Consider the following 26,474-nt stretch of genomic DNA (forward strand, 5'->3'; position numbering starts at 1 on the left):
TTTTTATATTTATCCCATATTCTATACAATTGTTCCCAATTATATGGTTTGTGAAACCTTTATTTACTTTTGCCTTTTCATAACACATACAAGCATGCCAGCCAAAAAATATTATCTTGACCTTCCAAATCTAAAATATACAGATTCTTTTCTGCAGTAGCACTCTGCTTTCAGAACATTCTCCCCAGTGAAGCGCACCTGACTTCAAGTCTCACATATTTTCAGCATCAGGTTAATACTTTTTTATACATCTAGATATTTGAATGTTGGTATTGTTCACACCATGGATGCAATTTAGCTGCTTGTTGTTTTATGGCAATCACTCTTGAAACTCTTATGGCAAGAAATGTGTAAGTTTCTGTGCTTCTAGCGTGTAAAACTGAAAAGACCTCTTGAACTTATCCTGCATTAGCCTTGGGAAACGCTGCCCTTTAAAAACTACCTATAATTAGCAAGAGTTGGGAAGACAAATATAGATGCTGAAGAGGTGAGGCATTAGCAGTCAAAGATTAATTAATACTCATTCTATTACAGCTACCTACGCCAAGAGACTTTGGAACTCATCCTTAAGCTTGTCCTGTCACAAAAGGATAGAAAAACCATTTTTCATGTTTGCTCAAGTAGGTCACACAAAATATTTCCAAAAAAACTAGGGGGGAAGAGCAGCTTTTAGGGATAAATTGTTCTCATTTATTAAAGCAAGACATTGTGTGTTGGTTTTTAAATACTTTTCTGATCCCGTTTCTGCCACAACCACCATACAAACAACACTGCTCTCGCCACCTGTGGAAATGATACCAGAACCCACCGGTGGAAATGAGACCAGAACCCTTTTTTACTTCCCCTCCCCATACAAAACTGAAGCAGGCTGGGTGTCTGTGTAACAACAGCATGTTTACTTGGAAATATTTCCATGCAATTTGTTTTTACATATAAATACTAAGTTCGGATAGAGAATAAAAGTTGATTTTCTCCTCCCCTGCTATAGACTTGACATCAGTGGGATTGTAAAATATAATTTCTTCCTATTTAGTTAGAACCTCTAAAGAATTTAGTTAATACAAGAAGATAATTAATTAAGGGAGAGGAAAAACTCACTAATTACGGTATATCATGGGTCAGCTTTTAGGGCAATTAGAAGTAACCTAAGTAGAAGCTCAGTAACTATTGAGAGAATTGTAAATATTGGTGGGTAAATTATATAACAAATTTATGCATTTACAGTTGATAGAAATGCAATCAGAAGTTTGCTATACGCTATTACATCCAACAGCACCAAGAAGCGCAAAGCATAAAGTATGTACAAGTAGTTAGATATGTATCATTTCGTTTGCATTTATGTTCTAACAGATTTACATTTTCAATAAAAACATTGGGAGGGGATACACAAACACACACACAGACCTTTAGCAGCAGGAATGAAATTAAATTAGTTCATTGCTAGAAGCATGAACCATTAATGAAATGTAACTGGAGAACTTTCTCCAGTATTTATTCAGTGTAATTAAATTCTTTTATTCAAAATCTATACTTAGCCAAGCATAAAATATTGCACCATCATAATAACTTCACAGTGTAATCAAGAACTGAACTATAAGCATCTCATTCCTTTTCATAGCATCTGAAGGCTTTAAATCACTAACACTGTTTGAAGTATAATCAAAAGGAAAGATGAAAAAGAACCTGCTCTAACCAGCTACTATAGTTCCTAATTCATTTTTATTTCTTTTTAAGAAAGCCATCAGAGGCTAGTCTTCACTAGCCAGTCTTGAGAAGTCTGGAAGTTTAATGCCTTTACTCAAAGGCTGTTAACAATAAACTTCATGCGACCACCTACTGCCCCCTGGAGTACCTAAAAGTGAGAAATGGGAACAATCACAGTCTGCTGTGGTGTTCCAGGTAGGAGTTCCAGGAAGAAGCTACAGCTCACATGTCTGGCATTCATAAGGGCCTCAAGTTCAAACTCTGTAATTTCCAGTTTAAAAGGAAATCAAATGACAAGACCAGCACAGACCTGAGGCCCAAGATAACAGAGTAGACAGTTGAAGACAAGGGGCGTTCTAATACAGTACAGTATAGAGAAATGGAAGGGTGACTCTATAATTAAAGCACCAGGAATTTTTGGTTAAAACCACAACACGTCTATTCCTAAAATGTGCAAAGCCAGGAAAAGCTGTCTTAATTTTAATGGCATTAAATGTTGCAGACATTTGTCTAAAGCAGTGTTGCTTCTCAACCTTTTATTGACCGTACCCCCACCATCCTACCGGTAGAAAGGTGGCTATTTAAATGTTTTGTCTGTAAACAGAACATGTTTTACTTATAATTAATACAAAATACAATTACCTAAAAAATTATACTTTGTATTTCTCGATCAATGTGACACTTGTGCTTGATGACCAGAAACAAGCTTTTTTATATCTGGTTCTATTGCCGTGAGGGATAACTGAAGACCACCTCTGTCCATTCAGTTAAGGCAATTCCATGTTAGGCTGAGTAAATAATTCACACGACTGAAACCTGATTCTATCGAATATGAAGTAGAAAATGCCATGAAAAACAATTTTGCTTTATTCCAAAGCTGTGGAAACTTTAATATTCTGTTTTCTTTTCTCGGTCACTTCTCTGTTTTCACTTCTCGCTTCCCTCTGTGGCCCCCTTGTCTCGTGCTGTGGCCCCCCATTTACACAATTTTCACCTTTGCCCCCCCCCTGGAATATCCCGGGGGGGGGGCCCAGAGGGCCATATGGCTCCCAGTTGAGAATCGCTGGTCTAAAGAGCCAGGCATGCAGTGAGAATCAAGCCTAACTCTGAACTTTTTTTTTTTAAGAGTTACAAAACATGAACTTCACAGATGATTTTTTTTATGCATACAAAAGGATCTAGCACTAAGATAAAAACATATTTCTTAATTCTAAAGAGGATGCTAACTATAATTCTTTAGAATAAGATATACATCTCCTAATGAGATATATCCCCAGGGCACCCAAGAAGAAGCAGACACCTGCAATTAATTGAAGGTGTCAGTAGCTACCACTTTGCTGGGAGGAAATACAGCTGAAAGTGCATTCACTAACCATGGCTATAAAAAATGACTTGAAACAGCAGCGTTTTGGGGGTTTTTTTAGCCTGTTCAGCAGGACTCTTTACCAAAACTTTCAAAGTACATTATTTCACAAATTTAAACAGAAAAGGGGACCATATTATTTCTCCAGGCTTCTCTTTTCCATATAGGAAGAAGAAATGCCAACAACCGATGTGAGCATTTCTTCTTTAAAAAACGTGAACTTAAAACAGAAGTTACAGCATTTATCTGTCTGGCGTATTACCATGTGTCACATTATGAGAAACCTCCTTGATAAGATAACTCCACAATCCTTCAAATAGAAGAACTGCAAATGGCAATGTGTCACTCTGGAAAACCAACTAGAGGAGGATGAGAAGAAACAAAAGCATGTATTTCAATACTAGCTATTCTTAGGACTCAAACTACATGTTACAGAGTTCTGTGTTTTTCCTTATTCTTCTGCATTTTTAAAAAACGCACACCAAGAAAAGCTGATTAATCCTTTCCCCTCTGATCGTTTTCACACCTTAAACCACTGTCCATACTGCTTTTTCACTTGCACATGTGGAGGTGGTGGGGCAGATAGTAAGCTGCCGTATCCCGAGTCAGACCACAGGTCTATCTATCAAGGTCAGTACAGTCCACAGTAAATGACAGTGGTTCTCCAGAATTTTATAAAATATACAGTTTGAGCTCCACACTGAAAAGTTTAGAATTTGAAGAAAAACAGCTGCACATAGTAACCTAAGAATTCTGTTGCAAATTTGATGCTCTTCCAAGCTTACTGAATGGGGATGCCCTTTTGAGGACCAAAAGATAGGACAGAACAGTTTCACAGATTAACAAAACAAGACGCAGCAACAACAGTGCCTCCTCCAAATGAATTCTGATTGGGCAAGTGGTTACTCAGAACCAAGAGTCCATGGCAACTTTGGGGCTGCAATTCTCCCCCTTTATTCCATTTGAAAGCCTAAGGCAGTTGTGGTGGGGCCTGCTCAGCTACTGCACTCAATATGGCCCCACAGAACCTGCCAACGTACTTCTAGGAAGGTGGTGAGACCTCTCTCTTCTCTATAGTGAGCACACTTAATCCCATGGATACTTTATGTCATTATGTCTCTGGGCCTAATCAGCCCATTATCAGGGGATAATTAGTTTAAAAAAGGATAGCTTGATTGGAACGTGACACAATCACCACTATCAATATGATGAAATGAAGGGCTTTGATTTCAGAGTGTAGACAACTACTATGGATTTGGCTGAAGGCCTCTTGAAGGGAAGGCCGCAATACACTCAAAAACACCTCTCACACTTCAATTGGCAAATACAAGACAAGCTTAATAACTTCTCTTCTCCACTCTAGTACACTTCATCACATCCAAATTGCTTTTCTGTTTCACAACCACATCTTGTAATGGGCTGCGAGCCCCGGTAATTTTGTACATTTCCTCTCTGAATGAATGTCAGCGCCACTCAGTTTTCCTACCACCAGATTATCATCATTTGAATGGGATGCTGAGCAAGTCTGGTGATAAAGTAAAGGATTTTCATATGCTGAATGTAACTTTCCAATTAGGTCATGCCCTCTCTTTTGAAATACCAAGCATCTTCAACAGTATTTGCCCAGCTATGAAAACAAAGCCAGAGTTCAATAAGATTGCATCCCTGTACATCAGATACATTTTATTACAGTGTCTACTTTGTTTAATTTGATCAGGGCTGGTTAGCCTGTGTCTCCCCAGATGTTGCTGATCTAGGACTTCCATCAATCCCAGCATGGCCAACAGCCACGGTGGATTAAAGTTGTGGTTCAGCAACTTCTAGTGGGCCATATGTTAGCCAGCCCTGCTTAAAGCAAGTGATGGATAATTACTAACATGCATATTATTCCTTTAAAACATTTTACTCTGAGAGCTGCAAATTTCATAAAACAATTTCTCATGTCACAGCACTTTTTTTGTGGAACTTCTCTCCAGTTCAAGCTAGCCTTGGCATCCCTTGTCACTCACCTCAAAGCACCCTTAACGTAAATCCTAGTAATGACAGAAGTGCTGTCTGCATATGCTTGAGGCACTGGCCCCAATCTGAAGTATTTTGTGTATACAGTAAATCTTCCCAAATCTCCACTTCAGCAACAATCAGGGCAAGTTATTTCTGTGAATATTGTTCACCTTTTGGGTGGTTATAGGAGAAGATGACTGGATTCTTCTTCTCCCCCACCAAACTGGTGATCCGTTCTGTCAGAAATGACAATGCTGATGGCCCTTCTTTTCCTTCTACACTCATGGGATCACTCATGGGATCACTTTCAACTGATGTGACTTGCGACACAGGACGCACGTCCAAACCTAACTTGATGCCACTGGCTGTCTTCCTTACTGAATATATTAAGGACATTTGGAAAAACAGAGTAGTGAGCAAAGTCCTGTTAAAACTAGCCACCCAAAACTCTCTGCACATAGTGGGGTTAATTTTTTTTTTTTTTTTTAATTCTGGTACTTTACAACTGGATAGTTCTTCCTCCCAGTTACAGGTGAAATACCACCACTATCCATGACCACTATTAATTTTTTAAAAGTTATAAATCACTATTCTGTTCAAAATGAACAGAAACCTACAAGTTCTATTAACCAGCCCCATATACATTTAATAAGCTGTTCAGTGTAAGCTAATGGTTCAAGAGAATTGAGCTTCTGGCACAAAACTGAGCTTCTGGTACAAAAGTGATTACAGAGAGACCCACTTCCAAGGTACAAGCAGTCTCTGCTGGTGATTTGCTAACATTATCTTGGCTCTTCTTATCTCTAGGAACACAGGAAGTAACAGAAACAAAACCCAAGCCACACAACTACTTAAGATACTGAATCTTTATGATGATACATTATGCCATTTACCACATTTCTCTCAGCGCTGCTGTTGTGGAAAGGCAAGTATTTTGCTTTAATATCCACCAGACATCCATTCTGAAGGTTGCAAAGTAAAACAAGGATTGCTGGAATTAAGTAGAGCATAGTTTTGTTTTATGGGTGCCTGAAACTGGGGGTGGGGAGAGAGAGAGAAGAGGAGGAGATCATGTTCTAAAAACTATTTTTGTCACTCTTTAAAGCTAGCAAGGCTCAGAACTTAAATGTGCATAAGCTCATTCAAGCGACAAATATGAAGCCAATGTAGTCCAAAGGTCAACTTTCACTTTATATATTAGATTACAGCGAGCCATGTTGTTGCCAGAGGGTTTAATCCTAAGTGTGGGGTACTGGATTTTACTTTTAAAGACACATAAATACAGTGGTACCTCCGGTTGCGAACGGGATCCATTCCAGAAGTCCGGCCGCATCCCGAGGAATTCACAACCGGAGCACCGCTTCTGCACATGTGCGTGGCGTGTAGAGCGCTTCCGCACATGTGCGCACGGTGAAACACGGAAAAATACTTCCGGGTTTGCCACGTTCGCATCCTGAAAGGTACGCAGCTAGAGGAGTGCGTATCTAGAGGTACCACTATATAGAGTTTCATGAATTTATACGCTGCTTTTCTACTTTCCCAGTTTTCAAAGTGACTCACAACGTAAGATAGTAAAATGGAACAATAAAACGTTTATAAGAAGGTTGTAAAAATAATTCATTCCTGAAACAGAAAACTGAGGTAGATTAAAACAAGAGAGAGTAAAGAGTAATAACCAGCATTGACACAATGAATTATCTGCTAAAAACTTGTTGAATAAATACATTTCAGCCTAGCACCTGAGACACCAGTGCTGATGCCACCCTAACTTCTTGGGGAAGAATGTTCCAAAGAAAATCACTATCTCTGAGAAGGCCCTCTTTGCCAGATGCTATCGTCCTTGTCCCTGATGGTGAGGGCATTTGGGAAAAATCTTCTCAGATCTTACAAACCCAGCCTCCACACATGCAACCTCCACATCAACACAAAGGGTATTTCTCTACTGGTATAATAGAATACCCAGTCATATGTGTAGAATGAAGATAAACACTGAAGTTGGTAAGCACTTTGCACGCGCATGATCCACTGAAGTAAAAGAGGCTAATCATGGCAGAGCACACTGAGGATCACGACTTGTGATGTTTAATACCACGTTGGAAGGAGAGTGATCAACAAAGGCATACTGATGATGTTGAGCCTCATTGGGGTTTTGGCTTATTATTACACTATTTTCATAATGAATGCATGGTTTTATTCTATTGTATTTTAACATGCAATTTTAAGATGCATATGTGTTTTAAAATTGCTGGCTGGTTTGTATTTTTATTTTGATACAATTTTGTGGTGACTTGCTTTTAATACTTTTATTTTATGAGTATTTTCAATGAGTATGTTATATTGTTTGGTATAAACTGTTTTGAGTTTGTTTGTTTTTTGTTGGTTTAACAGTACATAAATCTTGTTAAATGAAATATTTTATATTTCTGTTTATATTATATGTTGTTTTGTAAGTCACCCTGTGCTCTTATCTGGAGGAAGGATGGAGCATAAAAACTTAAATACTCCACACTGAAGGTTAGAGATTATATAACCTAGGGGGGTGTGTGTGTGTGTGTGTGTGAGAGAGAGAGAGAGAGAGAGAGAGAGAGAGAGAGAGAGAGATTTTTTCCTGCTTCTTGTAAAGCAGTAGTCTAAACAAGCTTTACTGGGGCTGGAACTTAAGACTGGATTTCTCAAATAGTGGATCTTGGATTTCTTCCCTCATTAGAAATTTCTGTGGTACTGAACCTGTGGTACTGAAGGCTCTGACATCAACTGGCTGAGCAGATTTGGTGGCACAGAATGTTTGTGAACATTCAAAGTACTCAGGAAACAAAAGCATCATAATATTTCTGCAGTCCTTTACTGTGCAAAAAGGCCAATTTGAGATTACAACTTCCCTAGGGAAGGGAATGACTTTGAGGGGCAGGCTAAGAACTTGAAAAGGGACACTAAAGAGCACTGAGTAAAGAGATACGCTGAAGGGAAGATACAAAGTAGGTAGCATAGCAGGAATCAGGTCTGAAAACCAGGAACAATGGAAGGAGAAGGAAAAGTAAGCTTGAGGAAAAAAGGAATAGACAAATGAAGGTGCTACTAAGTGAAGGGATGGTAGGGGCTGAATCGCAAATATAGTTGTACCTTTCTGTTTTCGAAACAGCCTAGTTATTGAACCTTTGGGCTTGCAAACTCGGAAGTGACTGTTCCAGTTTTCGAATGTTCTTTTGGAAGCCGAACGTCTGACGGGGCTTCCACAGCTTCTGATTGGCTGCAGAAGCTTTCTGCAGCCAATCCGAAGCTGCAGTTTGGAAGTCAAACACTTTGGAAGTTGAACGGACTTCTGGAAGGGATTCCGTTCAACTTCCAAGGTACAACTGTACCGGTTTGGACTTAATCTCTTGAATAAACTTGTACATTGATTGCTTCCCTAGTATACATAATGGGAGAGGGTGACTTGGAAATGTTTTTAAGAAAGAAAGATCTAGCTGTTTTTGAAATTTAAGGATGCCTCAAAAAACAGCATGACCGGGAGGGGGGCAATGTTTCAGGAATTAACTTTACAGAGGTTGCACCATTTGGATCCCAGCCACTTCCAACAGCATCTCCAAAATATGGCAGCTTTCAAAGAAAATAAAAGCCCAGGGCTGTGAACAAAGTAAAAACAAGAAACTAACTGAAGACTGCAGTTAAGAGCAAGGGCTACAACTCAGAAGAGCATCTGCTTTGCACATATAAGAATCCAGGATCAATCCTTGGCATATCCAGGTAGGGGTGGAAATGTCCTCTCAGAACCCTGAAGAGCCATTGCTGGTCACTGGAAACAATACTGGCATAGAGGGATCAATGGTCTGACTCGTCATGATATCGCTTTCTGTGTATTAACTGGAAACAAGCAATATAGCAGGAGATAGCAGCAGGGACATGGCTCACACTCAGTCACAGAAGAAAACACTATATCCAGATAAGGCCAGAAGAGGCCCCATTTTGCAGACACATCAATATAGGCACCAAAACTGATTATAACCACATAGCTTCTTAATGTCCAATAGAATAGGGAGACTTTATCTATGCTTGGAACAGTAAACACATTAATCTCAAATCAGATAAGTGACTCCATAAACTCACAATCAGTAAATGGATGTAGTTTTGGGTTTGTTTGTTTTTTGCATAGATGCCCTTGTAACAAACCCGTTTTCTACTTCATCCATATAAGTGAAACTAGGGGTTGCACAAACCATAATTATTTAACAAACCAGATTACCAAACAAGGATTAAACTGTAGTTTCATATTCAGGTTTGGTAACCTATGGTTTTCGACAATGGTCTTCTTAACGTTAGGTACATTATGGGAAAGGCCATCATTTCTTTACCTGGAAAGAATTCATCCAGCGAAGGGAAGGTGGCAGCGAAGCATTACTCTGAGACAGTATCAGCAGCAATTCCAAGCAGGTTTTTGATGGAAATGTTAGAGAATGTACTCCCATATCACTTTCCCATGAATCAACTAGACTGGAAAACAATCAGAAGTGTTGTTTGATTATTATGATGGAAATTCAAAGTTCCAATAAATGGATACTGTACAGTACCTTTCGCTTACAAACATGCAAATATCATATCTGAAGTCCCATCAACTTTCATATGGGGATTCTGTAGGGCAGAGCTTTCTAAACTTTTCATGTTGGTGACACACTTTTTAAAGATACTGCGACACAGTGATTCAGTTTTAGTAGCAAACCCAAGGTTAAACTAACCCCTTTCCAGACCCAGGAGGAGCTTGGGGAGCATTCACATGACAAACCTACACACTAACATGTCGTGACACACAGTTTTTCTAAAGCATTAAGAGAAGTTGGTCGCAGTTGCTTATTAATACCAACTGAATGCAAAAAGTTACTTATTCAGGTCCAGAGCACAATGCAATCTACAACATTCTCAGCAGTGAGTCAGAGTGCATCTCATTAAAAGGAGACCCAAATAGCTCTCAGGGGAAAAAATGGCTTTGCAAGTACTTGAAGGGGGTTTTCTTTCATTTTTAATTGCTCCGTTCACTGAACAACGGCCAGTCTATCGCACTTCAACCACAGCTTCATGAAATTCATATTCTAATGGACGACAGAAAGATGAGTAATAAACATAGATTACTCAGAATCACAGCCACTGCAAAGAGAAACAAATGGAAAGCATTTGGATTATTTGGTTGAGATCTGAGCAACTGTGCAGTACCTAGAAGCAACACACAGTTTAACAATGCACCTCACGCTTAGGACTGCCATAGAGTTTGTGGCAGTTGTATGAAACACTTCTGACTTCAAAGCAGCATTTGCTTGCATTTCTGTGAGGTACTTCAATAACCATGAATGAAAACATGAACATAGAACATCAAGCAGTTGGCACAGATTGCTAGCAAGAACATTAGCTATGGAAAAAAACCATCCTTGGTTCAAATTTCCACTAAGCCACTGATTCTGTCAGTAAAGGTAAAGGGACCCCTGACCATTAGGTCCAGTCGTGGCCGAATCTGGAGTTGTGGTGCTCATCTCGCTTTATTGGCCGAGGGAGCCGGCGTACAGCTTCCGGGTCATGTGGCCAGCATGACTAAGCCACTTCTGGCGAACCAGAGCAGCGCACAGAAACACTGTTTACCTTCCCGCCAGAGCGGTACCTATTTATCTACTTGCACTTTGACGTGCTTTTGAACTGCTAGGTAGGCAGGAGCTGGGATCGAGCAATGGGAGCTCACCCAGTCACCGGGATTCAAACCACTGACCTTCTGATCGGCAAGTCCTAGGCTCTGTGGTCATGAGCAAAATACTATTTCTCTATCTCAGACCCTGATCTGCAATGTGGACGTAAATATACTAGTATATCTTAAGGTAGGGTCACTAAAGAAATGTTATGTGACTGTGAAGTCCTTTTGAGAACATCTCAATATAAATAGCAGTACTTTATTCCTAGTATGCAAATAGCCTGATGCAAACGCTTCAGGATTATTTGGGGGGCAGAGCGCAACTGACCAACCCATTCTTCTCAAACCTTGCCCACAGCATCTGCATGTGCCATAATCTCAAGCCACTGGACTGTCGTAATGGAATGATCCTGGTGATAAATGTTAAAATGACAAGTAGCCTACTGTCATGCGAAGGGTCTGCTATGTGCAGAAAAAGGCAATCATATCTTCCTTTAGCCATGAAACAACTCTACCCCATAATCTTCTGGGGCCACAGAGAATTACAGCAACAACTGCTACTGAAGCAACTTCATTCTTCTGCCAACTGGATTCTCTAGCAGATCCTTAAATAAGTTCCATCTGCATTTGGATTATTTTATGGATGTGTCTTTTAGCACATTTTTCTGCTTCTGCTATTTTAATGCCAATGTTTGGAACTTTTTTCCATTTGCATTTTTATTGTATTTTGCTACTGCATAGGTAGCCTCCCTTGACAGGAAGGATATAAGTCTATAAAATAATAGCAACACTTCAAAGTGTGCCAGTTATATGAGTTTATATGTTGGGAGCATCTGACTGAAGTTTAGTCACTAACCCATGCCTGTTCTTTTGTGTTTCTTACAGTCTGGCAGCCTGCCATAAATATACAATTCCCTACAGAGTGATATAGGATTTTTTAAAAAGTATCTTTCAATAGCAGCTCACTGCACTGCCTTTCAAAGGATGCAGTATGAAAACATTGATGAATAGGATCCCATTATAGGAGATATGTTGTGGATTTGTTTTTGGAGGGTGGGCTTAAGCACGACACAACAGCCATGGCTGAAAATAAGCTAACACTGACTTTATAAAATTCACCTCTCCTGGAAAAGCTTGTAGCCTAAAGGGATTTCTAACAACTGTGCAGTATTATGGATCTTTTCCTTCTTTGCCTGCTACCTGAACCCTTCAACTTGAAGAATTATTTATGGTTGCATGGTCTTTCAGATGAAATCTGCCCAAGTTAGCAACCAAAAATTTAAGGTAGCCATACTGGTTTATTCGAAGAAAACCCCAAAGAAACAACTATCACAATATAGTACTTCACCAGAACTGTTTTTCTGGCTGGATGTTAAGCAGGCACACAAAACAAACCAACAAAAAGGTGGTCAGGGGTGGGGAGTGTGCAGGATGAAAGTTTCACACAGTCTGCAGCAGGCGCTATGAAGACTTATCAAAGAAATCCTATACAAGTCTACACAGAAGGAAGTCTGTTTGAGTTCAATAGAGCTTATTCCCAGCTGCTATACTGTGGCAGCTATAACAAGCTAGATCTAGGGTCTCCCACCAAGGCTCCCTGCCTGCGCCTCTTTTTAATTGAGGATTGTTGGTTTAGTAGGACAATGGGGGTTGCCTGATTTTTATCTGTTATTACGGCAGCAGGTTTCATGTGGTGTATTTCAGAGGTACATCTGAACATCACTAATTTTTATTTTTATTGAAATGGACATTTTGTGAGGCCCACAACAACTTTTGTTTTCCAAATGTGCCTCCCAAAAATGGTTGGGGAATTATTATTAAACAATGCAAGTTTCATAATGAGTTACTGAGATAAAGGGCTTGCTCCCATCCGGAAGTACTTAGATACATTAACAAAGCTGGATATTAATTTTAGTTGCATAATTAGTTTTTTCTTTCTATTTTTTTAATAGATTGGTTCATATCCAGACTGAATAAGGTTCTGGGGAACATGGGATCATGCTTGTGACATTTTTGTTTTCATTTGATTCCAAAATTTATAGGCCATCCTTCATCTGATTAGGGTCACATGTTACTTTATAATACAGTAATAAGAATACTATTCATGAAACATTAAATAGAACCAGGAGTTTACAGCTCTTTATATGCATTCAGCAGATACCTTTATTAGGACCAGCTAATGTTATTACCCAATTGTTACTTTTCTATGCTAATCAAGGCTGGTGTACTTATTTTCAATAAATTCCAGAATACATTCCTTGCTATTTCAGTAGCTTCTATATAGCATACAAAAAGCATAAACAGTCTTACTCTACTGTGACTGCTAATACATCCCAGTGAGGAATATCTTCATACAGTGGTGCCTCGCAAGACGAAATTAATTCGTTCCATGAGTTTTTTCGTCTAGCGAATTTTTCGTCTTGCGAAGCATGGTGTCGGAAAAGTTTTGGAAAAGCTTCAAAAATCACCAAAAACCTCAAAAAAGGCTACCACACCGTGTTCTATGAGTTGCTCCTCGAAGTCAAGTCGCAACTGTATTAACGGTGTTAAGAAAAAGGAAACAAACTTGCAAAAAAACGCAAGACGTTTTCGTCTTGCGAAGCAAGCCCATAGGGAAATTCGTCTTGCGAAGCAGCTCAAAAACTGCAAAACCCTTTCGTCTAGCGAGTTTTTCGCCTTGCGAGGCATTCGTCTTGCGGGGCACCACTGTATTAGCTTGGAAACATTCTAAAGGGACATTATCTTCCACATAAAGAGATGAGAACACAATGCAGTTTAAAACCACAGTGAACACTGTGATTGCTCGATACTAACACATCACCAGTAGAGTTTGATATTGATAAGAGAACCTAAAATCCAGCCAAAGAATATATATTCAACTAAACCATGTAGTCATCTAATAATATTCCCATTATAAACCTCAATAGATTTTAATGAGGTAATGCTAGATACTTATATAGCTTTAAGATTTGGGTAGGTTAAATCTGTATAGTGAATACACAGTCTAAGGCAGTCTATTTGGATTTTATATAACTGTCATTTCTTTTAAATCATAGGAACTGACCTATGCCAGATCCATCAACCCCAATATTGTCCTTTCTGATCAGGAACTGCTCTGCATAGTTTCTGACAGAAATTGTTCTCTCCTGTTACTGGATCCTTTTTTAAAAACTGGAGGTGATGGGAACAGAACCCTTGCCTTATGTAAGCAAAGCATGTTGTCTGCCACTGAAATACAGCCCTTCCCCTTTTATTTAAATAATAAATGTTATTTAGATGCACTACTTTTGGGAGATATGCACCACGTTGTACTCAAAATTTGGGTATAAATAATAAACCTATGGCAATGAATAGGCTACCAAGAAAATAGGAAAAGCCACAGAACAAGTGATTCAGTCTTCTGATCCCCACCTACCCAAGCTGCTTTTTCTTAAATGAAACTAACGAAAGTGAGATACATAAAGATGGTCTCCATTTTTGTAATTCAATTGCTTCCTCTTTTGAGCCATCTCGTTTCTAAAACAGATTCCTAATTCATTTAGGCTTTTCTTTGGTAAGATTATGTATCTTCTGATAAAAACTCCATACCAGTTTGTAGTACCCATTGTTTAGAATGCATACAGTGGCTTGACATTCCAAAAGTAAAAGCAAGTCATGGTTTAGCGCTCCATGTCTTCTTTCACTGGCCATCTGTTCAAGACTTCTGTTGTTATGGTCCAGCTGGCTTCAGAGAGGCTATAACTAGGTCTCATCAATTAGCCCAAGTCATGGTTTACAAACCCACTTGCAAATCTAGGTTTGCTGGATGACCCAAAACCATGGTTTACCAATTCAAACTCATGCCAAAAAATACTTAAGCTTCCTTAACCATGGTTTGGAACAATGTTAGAGCTACACCATAGAATGACCAGGACTGGATAGAAACCCAAAAGGTGTGGGTACACAGTCCTTTATACAGGGGCAGTAGGATAACAGATGTATTATTTTTAACCTTTCCTTAGAGAGAAAGAAAAATATATTCCTTTGTAGCTTTTCCCTTTTTTGGCAACTGCGTTAGATAGCCTTTTCAGAGCTTATCGTGATTCCAGCATTGCTTTCTTGAGTAGTAGTTGCTTGTTCAAATAGATTGTTGTATGCATCTAATGGGGACAATTTTTCCTCAATGCGCATCACTTTTCACTTATCAGAACTCACTATTTCCTGGCGGGGGGGGGGAGCAGTTTTCTCTTCTACAAACCTTCTAATCTAGAGAAATAGCCTTAGAAACCTGGGATATGTTGTCACAGTTAACATTTATCTTGGCAAAATACATTTAGCACAGAAGAAAACCTCCTGTACTTGATTCCCGATTCTCTCTGTCAAATCTTATTTATTCCTAAACAGTCTAGCCTCTGAAAAAGGAGCTTTACTCTACCTGGATAAACATAGTGAAGGAAACTTTTTTTTGTCTTTAATAAGAACTTAAGACAAATAATCCCAAATCCCAAAGGGCCTTGTTAAAGCTGCCTCATAAAATTTTTACACTCACATATGAGTTTGGAGAGGAAAAAATGTCAACCTAGCAGTTTGAGCTCACGCTGACTAATGTAGCCTTAGGGAAAATTCATGTGCCTAGCTATTTCAAATGGATGTAAAGCAGCCAATTATGATAAATCATTGCAGGCTGTGGCTAATGACACATTATTTTCAGACATAATAATCTCATTTTTAAGTAAACAAAATTACAAAGGCAATGTCCGACTATCAGGGAGCTTAGCCGTTTTACTTATGTAAATCGCAATCACATTTCTCTCATCTCTGAGGCAAATAAAACCTCAACAGAGTTTTCTAATATGGAGGGTATAAACTTCTCCCATCCTGCAACATTCAGCCCATTGCCCTTGGGTAACAAAATGCCAAAGGGCCAGTTTATATTTCAGTGGTTTAGCTGTTATGGACTGAACTACTTTGAGTTGTGGGAAGGGAGAGCACATGCTTTAATATTCACACATTCACACATACTCCTCTCCTTGCATGTTAAAAAACTAGCACCTCAAGAGATTTCAGCCTAGGCAGATTACTGCGATGTGTTGTACGTGGGGCTGCTGTTGAGCAGAATCTGGACGCTGCAGCTGGTTCAAAATGCAGAAGTCATGTTGCTAATTGCAACTGAGCACCCCAATCATTATGCTGGTATCTTTGCTAACTACCAGTTCATTCTGGCGTTCAGTTCAAGTTGATGGTTTGGGCTTCAAAGCTATATGGTCTGAGACTAGGGCTTCTGAAGGGAGAAATGCTGCCTTCTCTCACCTGCTATCAATTAAGATCTTCACCATGAACCCTTCTCCAGATGCCCCCATCTTTAGAGATTCAAAAAAGAGAGACAGAGGGGTTTTCCCAGGCATGACATCAAAATTGTGGGGCACTTTCCACAATATAGTCCTCTATAATGGAGTTCTCTCCATTAGCATCTTTAAAAGGACCAGGCAAAGCCTGTCCTATTACTTTAGACTTTTAAGGGCCTTTAATTTGGAGTGGGGCAACTTCTGTGCAGCTAAAATACAGTCCAATGTACAAAAACAAGAGTCCCCTTTGTTGTTCTGCCCAGTTTTTCCACCTTTGGTACCACCCACCACTTCTAGTCCCCAAAAGGTTCCATATAAGAAAAAACGGTTCTCAGAATGGGGGGGGGACACTTCTCACACCTCTGCAATAGCCTGACATGGTATAATCCAAGAAAATCATAGCCTAAAATGCCCTGTCCAAGCAGCGCCCCCTCCGATCCCACATTAATGAAACAGGCACAAAGCTTGCATCAAAAACTAGCTTTCAGCTGTGGTGAGGGAACTTGTCTGCCATGTACAAAACTCCAGAAAACCAACTTAACTTTCACTTGTCCTTGTGTATTTTGACAGTACTCTTGTCCACTAGAAGACAATCATTATTTCCCAAGTCTTTCCTTGTTAGCTTAGCATTTGCAATGAAAATTAAAATGATTTTTTTTTAAAAAAAAAATATTCTGACAGCTACATTACTAAGGGATTTATTATCCCACCATTACCCAAGAGATGTCTTGTCTTGCAATTTCTACTAATGGTGCAAACGAACTTCTTGACAATATAAAAAGGGGATTGGGGGGTGGGGGACATGAAAATCAGAACTCTAATTAGAGCATCTAATTCTGTCTTTTGAGTACATAATGTTTCAGGAGATCAGTTATGTCTTTCAATGGATTAAGAGCTTGATATATGAAATCCACAATAATATTTCAAATTACAGAAAGTGATTACTAACTGCGGGGAGATATACAAACACCAAGAACAACAAAAAGCCCACACTCCCTTCTTAATAAGGTATCTCAATAATAACGGGCAATAAATGTAAGATTTGTCATTGAGTTTTATGGTACACAGTACTGCAGAAAATGGGTCTCTGGAAGCAGCTTCATTATGGGCAAATAGCTGTGCAGTGAAAGAGACATGTTTGATGGCCAGGCCCCACTTCCTTCATTATGTAGCTACAGAATACCCATTATTAAACAGATCTTTCTTTCCATATACTTGCAGTGTATAAACCATTGGTGCACAACATGTTGCCCTCCAGATGTTAAGGGTAGAATGATGGCGAGGGATTATGGGTACTGTAGTCCAGCAACATCTGGAAGGTCACATGTTTCCCATAGCTGGTTTCATTTGTGTACCTCCATGAGTTGGACACAAAAGAGTGGTTGCTAGTTAAAGTACAAAATGAGTCAAAGCAACCAATGCTATCCAAACTAGGGCTGAGCCAGTAAGAAGTGGTTTATTATGTCACCACTTTCAGAAATCTTTTAATGGATCACTGCTAAAAGAACAACAAATGTTTGCCTGTCTAGTAAGCATGGGCCCGAACAACCTCCCTGATTGGCTGACATAATTCGGGAACCCCTATACTCACCTGTAATGAATGACCCACTTGGAATATGTATTCAAGATCGAAGGTTTAGAAACTCAAGTGAGACCAATTTCCATAAAAACATACAAGAAACTTTATTAAAATAAAACTTGGTAAAATGCAGGCTGAGCAACAAAGCAAAATGCTGTACTTTTCTGTGTATAAGACAAGGGGTTTTTTTTACTAAAAAAAAATGTTAAAAGGGGGGGAGTCTTATACATGGGGGCAATCTCCCCCCATTTTCTTAATTTTGAGTCCCCCAAAATAGGGGGCATGTTATACACAGAAAAATACAGTATCTTCTAATGTCCAAACAGTCGCTGACCATCCATGCTGAGAGCTTGTTATGCTCACTGCAGCCCAGGTTTTAAGGGAACACTGACTATGTGCGTTCACCCCTTCCGCCCAATGAAATAAGTATGTGTCTTTAATTACCATTCAACACTGGCCTTGAGGTCTTAATGAGAGGCATCTGTGTTTAGGCTTATTCCAGCTAATCTTAAAGGGACTATATCACCACATCACCTAAACCAGATTAATTCATTTAAGTGATCCCAGGTGTAATTGATTAACTAGTACAGCCTTCCCCGAACCTGGTACTATCCAGATTTTTGATTCCCAATTCCCACCTCCCAAGCCACATGGATGATGGTCAGGGATAACGTGTTGTGGTACAACAAAATGCAAAGGGTACCAAGTTGAGGAAACTCAAGCTAGTGTCTTAACATTGTTATCTTCACTACATGATTCTTCATTGGCCGAGATAATTATGAGGGAAAGAAAAGCACTAAGAAAGTGGAAATGGTGTAACTTAATAAAAGCAACAACCCCGTCAGAGAATGATCTGAAGGCACATGCTGTAATTTTACTTCTAAAGCCAATCAACCCTGAACCAAAGAACGACCTCAGTGCAGAATTGCCTGGCAACTATATGTCAGCTATTCCGAGCTCTTTGGGGGAAGAACAGGGTATAAGGGACTGATACAAGTTTAAGAAGTGAGGCAGCTTTGCTCCTAATACAGTTCCATGAGCAGCCTTGAGTCTAAAGCAAATACACATTGATGAGTGTGCTGAACATTGATGACGTGTGTTTATAATCTATATCTGTGGGTATCAGTGAAAGGAACACAAGAGCAAACTCAGAATAATCTGCATGTGAACATGAGTCACTTGGCCCAACCTGCCCGTGATTCTAAACACACTATTTGGATGTTAAGTCCAAACAACTTCAAATGGAGTTTACTTCTGAAAGCAGGTGCTAAAGATTGTGCTCCAAGACTATTACGGATAAAGATAATCCACAGAAGTCCCCAAGCTACCCAAAAGCAGCTTCAACAGCCAAGTAAACACTTCTATGAGGCAGAAGCTAAGGACTGAGAGCAAATGTAAATTACCCAGAAGTACTGGGCTGAGATCCAAAGAGCCTGCTGCATGAGAGAAAATAAATTGTTGTGGTGGGACCAAACTTTACCTCATACTGCTTTTTTGTTTTGATTTTTGCATAGCTCGGAGCAATATTCTGGTGTTGCTCAGATGTCCTCAGTTGGATATGGATAGGGAGTACAACAGATAGCTAACCTATTATACTGCAACTGAGCTCTACCAAAATACAGCCGACAAAGAAAGAGGAACGAGAATATAGCTTTATATGCTACCATGCTCAAGTGTACTCTGTATGACTGAAAATAAAAAATTAAATGGTTTTAAAGCTAAACCTTCCTTAAAATGATTAAGCAATCAGGGTTTCAATTTGGGTTTCTTGCTTTTAACAGCAAAAAACTTAAAGGTCACACACACACAAAAACCAATCAAGAACAAACTGATGATTCAGTTCACCAGCTTCTATACCGGAGGACTTAAGATTCTATTTTAGAAGGGAGTAAAGCCCAAAGCAAGTGATTAAATGTATATCGAGTAAAGACACTCAAAAAACCCTTACCTTTCCCATATTGAACCTCATCACTCTAGTCTAACCCCATGCTAGTTACACCACAGTAGCTTCCTGCCTTATGTGCTCATTCAGTCTCTCAGAGGAGACAAAAATGCCCTTGCTATTATGTGGTCTGTGCATCAAGAGACTTGCCCATCTGTTTAAAATTATGAAGAAAGAAAGCCATTCAGCCCCGCATATTCTGCACAAGCTTCTTTTAAAATGTCCCTTAAAGTTTTAAAAGAGCGAACAAATGAACTAGAAAGTACTTAATCCAGGGTATGAAGTGCAGGTGATGTGTTTATAAAAGAAAACCCTGTCAACCAACAGTCCTACAAATTTAAAGGCACCCCATTGCATCTGCTGCTTCAAAAGCTACAAAAGCATTAGCATGTAAATTGGTTCTTTACCACAAAAAAGCATTAGCTCTGCTTCAACCCTACTGAGCTATTTAAATGCAGGTCTGTTTTTGCTGCCTTGTCCTCTTCCTTTGGCTCTCCTACAGGATACCAAAGCTTTGCTTTCTAAACCGGCCTCCCCCCAGTTCTCCCTTACTGCTGTAGGCAGGTTCTCCCCTCATCTCCCTCTGACCAGCAAGGGCTGGCTAACCAATAGCTAACTACTGTTGACCAGCACCTGATCATATATACACTTCTTCTGGCCCCCCTAGTCCAGCCCCACCAATCACACAGTCTAACTAAGAATTCTAAACCTGCACAGCCACCAATAAGAATATAGAATCATAGAACTGTAGAGTTGGAAGGGATCACGAGGGTCGTCTAGTCTAACTCTGGCAATGCAGGAGCCTTCTGCCCAATGTAGGGCTCAAACCCATAACCCTGAGATTAAGAGCCTCGTGCTCTACCAACTGAGCCATGAACTGTGGTTCGAATTCTTTCTATCCTTCATTTGCACACAGAGAGTTCTATCTCCAACCCCTCTTCAGCTGTCAGTTAAGGTCCCTAAGTGAAGGTTAAACCAACTTTCATCTGACCAGACAGAAGACTTCCCTCACCAAACACATTACAAATGTACATTGTACATTACACACTACTCACTAAAACACTGTTTAAGCAAACAAGATTTCTTTACCCTTAGACATAAATATCAGTACATATGTGCATAAAGTCATTCCCACCTTTATTCTCCCTGGCTACTTTTAAGTCTAAAAACTCCGCTTCCATTTATGGGAATTATTCGTGAAAAATGAAGTTGTCCCACCTGTACAAAATTCCTTGCTGAAGAAAATACCTTTGGAATCATTAAAACATGTGGAGTTAATAAAAGGTGAATGACTATAACTTCAAAGAGTAACTATGTTTCTTTTACATTGAGAATATATGAAAGGAATCACCCTTATCGGAAAAAATGTTCATGTGCCAGCTAAATGCATGGACCTTTAGAGAACACGGCTGTGTCAATAAAGATGATGATGATGATGATGATAATTTACTACTTACAACCCGCTTATCTGGCTGGGCCTCCCCAGCCACTCTGAGCGGCTCCCAAAAGAATATCAAAATAATAGTGGCAAGGGGTTAAAGCTAGCCCTCACATGACCTTAAGGCATTTGGGGGGGGGGGTGAACAGATGTTTTATAACCTCATACTGCTTATATATCACAAAATAAAAGCCAGGATCAGGAAGCCAACAGATGAAAAAGTAAGCACACTAAAGAAGCCCATATTCCTTAACAGGGCAAGTACTAAAACAAATAAATTCTGCTCTATCATCAGTTAAAGCCATCAGCAGAATATAGACAGATATCCTCATACCGCAATTATACCCACACTGTATTATATAAAATAGTGCAATATCTTGTTTTGTAGTCAAACATTATGGTGACTTTGCTTCACCCCATTTCAAATAGGTGAAATAAAACCTTTCTGTATTAGAATTCACTGGCTTAAATAAAAACACTGGCGATTTGAACAATGGCAATAAAATAATAACCTGCTACGGTGTTTTAACAGAAGCGACATAAACAGCAGGTACTTACTCCTTATTTCTGCTTTTCACACAGGGATGGTAAAGGACTTTGATAGCCTTCTGACTCTTTAACGGCCTCAAATCAGACGACATATCATGTTCAAACACTGTAAAAATATTACTGCAGGCCAGTGTTCCTGAAGATTCCACCAGAAGTGTGTCAGAATTTAGTAGCCACATCTGTGGATGAAGAGACAAACCTACAAGTTGTGGGTTTTGTTTTGTTTTTTAAAAAGGGGTGGGGTGGGGGTCCAGTCCATTTAAGAACATAAGAGCAGCCCAGCTGGGTCAGACGAAAGCCCAGTTAGGCCAGGTCCTGTTCTCATGGTGGCCAGCCGGATGCCTACAGGGAGCCCACAAGAAGAGCATGAACACAACAGCATTCTTCCCACTCATGCTGCCTGTCAACTGGCATTCAGTGGCATCATGACCAGCAGCCATTCATAGTCTTGTCCTCCACAAATTTGTCTAATCCCAATTTAAAGCTGTCCAAGTTAATGGCCATTGCTACATCTAATGGCAGCAAATACCATAGTTTCAAGAACACGCTGTGTGAAGAACTGCTTCTTTATGTCTGTTCTGAATCTTCTAGCATTCAGCTTCACTGGATAACCCCAGTTTCTAGTACTATGAGGGAGCAAAACTTCTCTCTAACTACTTTCTCCACACCATGTATAATCTTATAGAGTTTTCTCGTGCCTGGCCCCACCCTGCCCCCACCTACTCACCTTTCTTAATTAAGAAGTCCCAAACACTGTAAGCTTTCCTCATAGGAAAGTTAATCATAGAATCATAGAATCATAGAGTTGGAAGAGACCACAAGGGCCATCGAGTCCAACCCCCTGCCAAGTTGCTCCAGGACTCCTTGAACAATCGGGCTGCCCTCTTGCTATGTTCATTTCACTGACTGGTTAACTTTTTTGCATACACAGACAGAAGCACACTTATAAACATGGAGTTAAAGGGCAATGAAACTTCAAATTCAGCATTCCCATGATTATGATTCATGTGTACCTAGAAGTAAGTCCTACAAAGTTACATGGAATTTACTTCAGGTATGTGTATTTATAGTTTATTATTTGTTTATAGACAGCTTCTCATCACCAAAGTAGTTGGGCCCTATGGCTGCAGCCCTAGATCCCAAATCTAGGAAACTGCCCATGCAAATCCTGTTCATTTACCATAGAAGACAAATTCTGGAAGTGCTGTAACAATGGACATTCCATGGCAAATGGTGAGTGAAGTCCTGACTTCCCTTACACAATGCAATTGTGCCAATAATTTCAATTGCATTTTGGAATTTCTGTAACTGCAACTACAATTCAACCCTACATATCTACTCACCCCTTAAAGAGGAACAGTGGCACTGAATGCAGTCTGCCCAGAAGTAAATCCCATTCAGTTCAATGGGACTTACTCTCAGGTAAGCAGGCATAGGGTTGCAGCCTTTGAGTGCAATCCTATGGACAGTTAACTGGGATTAACTGTCCCTCAGATCTACTTCTGAGTAGACTGTGCATCAGACTGCACTGTTAACTGTTAGAAGAATTAACAAAGTCTGCTTAGCAAGGGTGAGCAAGCTAAACAGCATGGAAAGATTTGGAGGCAAGTCGTAGGATATCACAGTATGAAAAAGTTAACAGGTCTGCAACTTACCAAGATGTAGGTTGTCCCATCAGTTCCTTGTATGCTGAACCTAAATGTGCTTCTAGCAAAAGAAAGCTCTTCAAGGCACTGGGCAACAACACTTTGTATAAAGGGAGACCTGTTTTTTGAAAAGCAAAGATAGCTTAATCATGACTGCCATTGCATGAAAAGCAAATGAGTACGTAAAAAGAGAGAGAAAAATCAGGGCAAGGCTTGTTGAAAAATGAGACATTTGCATTTTCCAGTGCCACTGTTACCTATGGAAGAGGTACCTTTCAGCCCCAATCACACAAAAATATTTAGTAGGGCTTTGGACAGCAGAAACAGCAAGAGTAGTAAAAAAAAGGACATGGAAGTATCATCAAAGCATGAAGAATGCAAAGGGCAGGAATAAAACAGTGTCCTGTTCAAGATGCCTTGTTGAGGTAAAACTGGCCCATTAACTATTCTGCAATACAGAAACAAAAGCAGTTTGGAGTTCTTTACATGTAGTAATCAACCAGATTTCTGTACCTTCTTCCTTAGCAATGATTCCCCACCCCCACTATACAATAAAATGTCACACCTGATCTAATACAGTACTGCATCCCAGAAGGTTCAAGGCAAAGGGATTGCATTTAATGAAAATAATCCCCAGCATCTTATAATGTGAGCCTGACTGTATGTACATGCCAGACCTCAACCCTGTCCAAAAGAGCTTATGGCCCTTTCCAGGACTAACATATAAACACAAATCTCTATTGTCTCTTCAGCATATCCTTATTCTCTCCTATCTCTAAATTTCTGACTCCTGGCATAGTGCATACACAACATGTGCTGAAAAATCTTCCACCTCCATAAAGAGAGAAACTAATCCATATAATCGTCATCACAATGCAAGGTAGTTGCAGCACTTTATGGTAGTTGCAGCACAGGTACAGCTGATGAAATTTGTTCAAAAATGTTTTATTTAAAAGCCATCCCTCCAATTAAAAAAAGGAAGAAAGCTCTAATTGAAACTGATTGCTGTGCAGGTTAGAAAAAGATGGTCAAGTATCAGCTTGTAATTGGCAATTATATGTTTCATGGCAGAAATTAATTACAGCAACTTTTAAGTTTGCATAATTTGCCACTGATTAACCCTAAAACTTGCTACAACAGCAAACCAATGCTCAGGCTGGGGATTATTAATACTGTTGTAAGCACATCATAAACTGGGATGTTACAAGGGCATTGCAAGGATGATAATAGTGGTTTTCAAGGGCAGGGTAACCAGTAGGAATACTAGGGAAAGCAGTCAGGGGAGGAAATGCAAGTATTAACTGTTTCGGTAACATTGTGAATCTGGCTTTGCACTATGCCTTATAATGAATAGTGTAGAACAGGTGTGGGAAAACCCCTTTGGCCCTTCAGATGTTGCTGAACTCCAACTCCAACTATTGTTGGCCATTAGCCATGCTTGCTAATGGGAATTGCAGTTAAGCAACATCTGGAAGGCTAAAGGTCTCCACACCTGGTGTAGCAGGATGATAAGCCAAGAGAATGCAGTAGATTAGTGCGTGACCTGGACATCATCTATAAGGAAGATACATGGAGAGGAAACACATGTGCCAAAAGAGTGCATTCAACAGCTGAAGTCCAATCTAAGAGCTTGAGTAGCACACAAACAACCCAAGCCATAATGTGTCTAATACCACATATCACATCTGTCTGGGCAAGCAGAGGGGAGGATAAAAAATATTCTCTTCTCCTTTGCCCCCTGAATAGATTATCCATACATGATTAGATACAGTTCAGGCTTCTGGAATGGACTTTCGGTTCAAGGAAGAAGAATGCACATTTCCTTCTACTGGGAAGAAATAGAAGCACCTTTTAAAAAGTTTGTGATGTTTGATGGCTACAGAGTACCATAGAAACTGGCACCCCTTAATCAGCCAGATGACTTTTGACTTCAAGAATTCCATTTCCTAATGCCACAGTCTAATTAACACTTCTTAGCAGGAGAAAGAACAGAAAAAGCAAGGAATGCACTTAATTAACACGGTTTCAAATACCATTAAATGTATGTTATATTTCATGAAATGTACAGGAAAAAATGAAACAAAGGCAGAACTGTTGAAAAGTTTAAAAATGCAGAATTCTTTCACACCTTGGTACCATGTCAAAACCTTCTTCAGATGGCTGAACAAAGACTTCAGTGAAATAGTATTTTGTGGCACCTAGAAGTAAAAATAATATAAGTATCTGTACTATATTTACCAAATGCAGAATTAATTTCAGAGCTGAAGCCTTACTGAGTCACAGGCGTGGGACAAATAACTAATACATAAACCACACATATACAAGGAGAGGGAGTGTATTCAAATGGGAAGGGGGCTTCAGATGTAAACTGCCCTCTTGCTCAAAAAATTCCAACCATTTTGAATCTGTCCATAGATCCGGATCAAGCTTTGCCCACTAAAATTTCATGTCAGACTGCTGGAGTAGGGCTGACTAAAAACAACACATGACAAGCCTGACTGATAAACCACTGTTACCCCTAAGTATTTCAAGTTATTTAAAATATTCACATCCAAACTCTCTAATTTTTCAAGAACACTTTCAACAACAAAAAACAAAGAAGAGAAGAAATCAAAACAGTTATCAAAGCATATTTAAAAATAGTAGCATGTTATATATTTGAAAAGGTCTTAAGTTTCATATATCCTCCCAAGCCAGCAGCTGCTGCAGACACCAGCAGCCATTTGAATTTTTGTAGATTATTTTTATACAAGTCCTGAACCACCTCATGCTCCATGTGATTCTCAACCATTAAAGGGTCTGTAGACCTGTAGTGCTTTACCTTTGCTTGCTTTTCTATTTTTATTTTATTTTAAATGTTTAACTAAGCCACAAATGAACAAATAAGTTACCAAAAAAAATACATTAAACTGGAGTTCATTTTGAAATAATTAATTTCATTTCCCCACAGGACATTAAATGGGATTACTGGAGCCCAATAGCAGATTGATATTATTAAAAAAACCTCTCCCAAACACTGGCCTGCAAACCTCTATGAATAATGGTGATATGTAACTGAACTTATCTGCACACGCAACTGGGCTTCTCCCCTTCGCTCATCGTCCTGAAAACTCTGCTTACCCCCAAAAAACTGCTCCAGAGTGTTGGAGGACCCTGCAGAGCAGATTTGGGCAGGGCAGGGAGAAGAGAAAACTAGTAGTGTCGTGCCACAGCCCAAGATTTCTATTGTACAAATGGGTGGCCATCACTGGATGTTGCACAGT

General features: G+C 39.6%; 1 protein-coding gene and 1 long non-coding RNA gene across 4 annotated transcripts in view; one reads left to right on the plus strand and one right to left on the minus strand.

Annotated features, from left to right (window-relative positions):
* LOC308583439 overlaps window positions 1-21,705 on the plus strand; it is a 58,244-nt gene extending 36,539 nt beyond the window's left edge. Inside the window, exons 3-5 of one of the 2 annotated variants that reach the window (XR_014006216.1) lie at window positions 535-620; window positions 5,876-5,993; window positions 21,599-21,705. This is a non-coding gene — a long non-coding RNA (uncharacterized lncRNA). The remainder of the gene's footprint in view (window positions 1-534; window positions 621-5,875; window positions 5,994-21,598) is intronic. The other variant, XR_014006217.1, reaches the window with a different exon arrangement.
* Window positions 1-26,474, minus strand: part of UBE3D (ubiquitin protein ligase E3D) — a 48,810-nt gene that overhangs the window by 9,461 nt on the left and 12,875 nt on the right. The window contains exons 6-9 of one of the 2 annotated variants that reach the window (XM_081187375.1): window positions 25,340-25,409; window positions 23,221-23,329; window positions 21,575-21,744; window positions 9,418-9,556 (exon numbers count right to left, since the gene is read on the minus strand). In XM_081187375.1, the coding sequence (XP_081043501.1) occupies window positions 9,418-9,556; window positions 21,575-21,744; window positions 23,221-23,329; window positions 25,340-25,409 (488 nt within the window). The remainder of the gene's footprint in view (window positions 1-9,417; window positions 9,557-21,574; window positions 21,745-23,220; window positions 23,330-25,339; window positions 25,410-26,474) is intronic. The other variant, XM_081187376.1, reaches the window with a different exon arrangement.

The sequence above is a fragment of the Podarcis bocagei genome (assembly GCF_964188305.1).
Source record: "Podarcis bocagei genome assembly, chromosome: 3".
Taxonomy (NCBI): Eukaryota; Metazoa; Chordata; class Lepidosauria; order Squamata; family Lacertidae; genus Podarcis; species Podarcis bocagei.